The sequence below is a fragment of the Antrostomus carolinensis genome, unplaced genomic scaffold (assembly GCF_000700745.2).
Source record: "Antrostomus carolinensis isolate BGI_N321 unplaced genomic scaffold, ASM70074v2 scaffold18055, whole genome shotgun sequence".
Classification (NCBI taxonomy): domain Eukaryota; kingdom Metazoa; phylum Chordata; class Aves; order Caprimulgiformes; family Caprimulgidae; genus Antrostomus; species Antrostomus carolinensis.
The window spans coordinates 13,519-16,098 of NW_010315889.1; the positions used below are offsets into that span (position 1 = coordinate 13,519).

The window sequence follows — 2,580 nt, forward strand, 5'->3', positions numbered from 1 at the left end:
CTTACTGGAAAAAATGTTCTCTTCATCCTAGGTACTTTGTTGACAACTCATTCCCCAACTCCAGTAGCCCCTCATCCAGTTACTATGCCCACGTATCGGGCTCCAGGAACACCAACCTATAGTTATGTGCCCCCACAGTGGTGATCATCCTGGCAGTCAGTGTAAGTTACCAATTTAGATTGAAAGCAGTTAATATTTCTTATAAATGACAGCATTGCAGGTTCTTCAGGGAGATTTTTCAGAAGGTAAGTAGTCTCGGGTACTTCTACAGTGTTCTAATTGAGTAAGAATACACAAAAATCGTCGCTTATGTAATAACTGTTCCCTGCAAAGGAGAGAAGCCTAGTGGGACAACTTCAGTGGTCTGTATCTTCAGAAATCATTAAACATTTTCATAGCTCATGGTTGTTGAATATGAAAGAATAAGCCTCAATTTTACCTTATTAAAATACATCTGGGACTAAACGTGTTCACTATTATGGATTCGTTGGTAATTGTTGAATTCAGCAGTACTGTGATTTGTGAATAAAGCAATGTGTGTAACTGCAGTTTTGTTTTTGACTGGCTGAGTATGTAGGCAAGGTGTTTTGCCTTACTCTGGGGGAAATCATTCTCACAAGCTGCTGAAAAAAACATAAAACCTTTAATTAATTTCACATATTCACAGTGTTTCAGATAAGTCTCAGTTCATACTTCTTGCAGTCAGCATGGAGAGGTCATTTCTAGTGTGAACCAAAATTTAGATCGTGGGTTTTTTAAGAAAAGGAGTTTAATTTTGAAATCTGATATAAGGTGGGATGGATTTTGGGGTGACTTAACTCATGACTGCTGCTAATTAATTTAGCTTAAAATACCTTTTTAATATTGCACCTTCTACTTAAGACAAAACTACCAGTGATGACAGAGAGCTGGAAGGGATATGACAGGAGAAAATTAATGTAGTGAATTCTTAACCTAAAAGCCTATAGATTTCAGTTGACTAGGTGAGTGCTAGAGTAGCATTATATGATACTTGCATCTGTTGGGTGTGCATATCGATGTGGTGCATGCAGTGTTAGAATGTTCTGCCACACTCAAATAGTATTTCACATAATTGAGAATATTTCCTGCTTTTCCCCCCCACCCTTAATGTAGGTTTGAAGATGGGAGATATGCAATCAAGAAATTGAGGTTTAAAAGTTGGTGCTGAAGCCCTCATGCCTCCAACCAGGACTTTTCTTCTGAATGCTTTCAACACTTGGCTAAACACTACTAATTCCTGATCACTGAAGATTTTCCAGTGCTGCATATCTTACATCTTGGAACTCCAGCAGTTAGTCTTAAAGCAAATCCTGTTTTGTGGACTGTCTTGCAATTTTTTAGCTAATTATAATGATAAAAAGGGAGTATAAATTTATTCTGATCCATATCTAGTTGAATGCATGTTAAAACACAAAAACAAAGCTTGCTCAATCTACCTGCAGTGACTGATGCAAAAACCATCATATGCAAATCCAAAGGAACCGAAAAGTATTTTACAACTTGTATCACTAATGCACTGTTGTAATGTATGCAGGGTCTTAAAAGGTAGAATAATGAAAGTGAGTTTCTTTATAGAATACCATTATATACATTAGATAAGTGCTTCAGCCTTCTTCAGGTTGATGGAGTTGCCAGTTTAAAAGGGGCATATTTTTATTTAAGTGATGTATTCCTTTCAAATTCAACTACTAAATTGGAGTGACTGGAAAATGAGTAAGACAAACTGTAGAAATCCCTCACACAATTAGTTTACTTCATACCTTTTCATTTTCATTATATAGATTCAGTGTTATACAGATGTTCTTAAGGATCAGAGTGAAATGACAAAGGTAGTGCTGTGTGTGCGCCAGTAAATAAAGCAAACTACCTTGAGGCAAAACTGGCTCTTAGGAATAGTAGGAGGTGACATCACCTGCGTAATGAATTGCATGTCCTGGGGAGATAAATACCCAGTACCATCTTTCATGTGATGCAAGACGTGTCAAAGTGAGACTGCCACACAGACTGATAGAAAAACACACTCTCTTAGTTCTCAGTTCAGGAAATCCATGCTGTTTTTCCTAAAGAATGTTGTAGTCAGTTGCAAATGTATGTGCAGTTGAAACTTAAGAAATGCTAGGGCTTTCTACAACAAATAGGAGGAGTTCAGTTGCATGTTATTCAGAGGAAAGCTTGTGTGCCTGATGAGTATATTAAAGGGGAACAAATAATTTTAACACAATTTCCTTATTAGCTACTTGCAGTATGGACTACGGGCATGCTGTAGAACACAGAGGTTTCAAATGGCTGTTTTGTTTTGGTTTTTTTTTCTGAAAATATTTCTAATTGAAGTAGGAGCCATTTGTTGGTTACAGCATCTTGATGTGTTTTCTTAGTATTTTCTTTTTTTTACTTCCTAAATTGCACTTGGAAGCACATAAAATAAGACTGACTGCAGATTAACATTTCATTGCAATGAGTCATTTCTGATATTCTTTCTTGCTACTTCAATTTTTAAAAAGTACCTCAAAGCAAATGCTGTGGGGATAAAGGGCTAGCCTTAGAACCCATTTGTATACC

At 36.7% G+C, this 2,580-nt stretch overlaps 1 protein-coding gene across 1 annotated transcript in view; it reads left to right on the forward strand.

The window, feature by feature from the left end:
• FAM168B (family with sequence similarity 168 member B) overlaps positions 1-2,083 on the forward strand; it is a 9,163-nt gene extending 7,080 nt beyond the window's left edge. Inside the window, exons 5-6 of the mRNA XM_010168109.2 lie at positions 32-161; positions 1,135-2,083. Coding sequence (XP_010166411.1) covers positions 32-144 — 113 coding nt within the window. The 3' untranslated portion in view covers positions 145-161; positions 1,135-2,083. The remainder of the gene's footprint in view (positions 1-31; positions 162-1,134) is intronic.
• Positions 2,084-2,580: the final 497 nt, after the last annotated feature.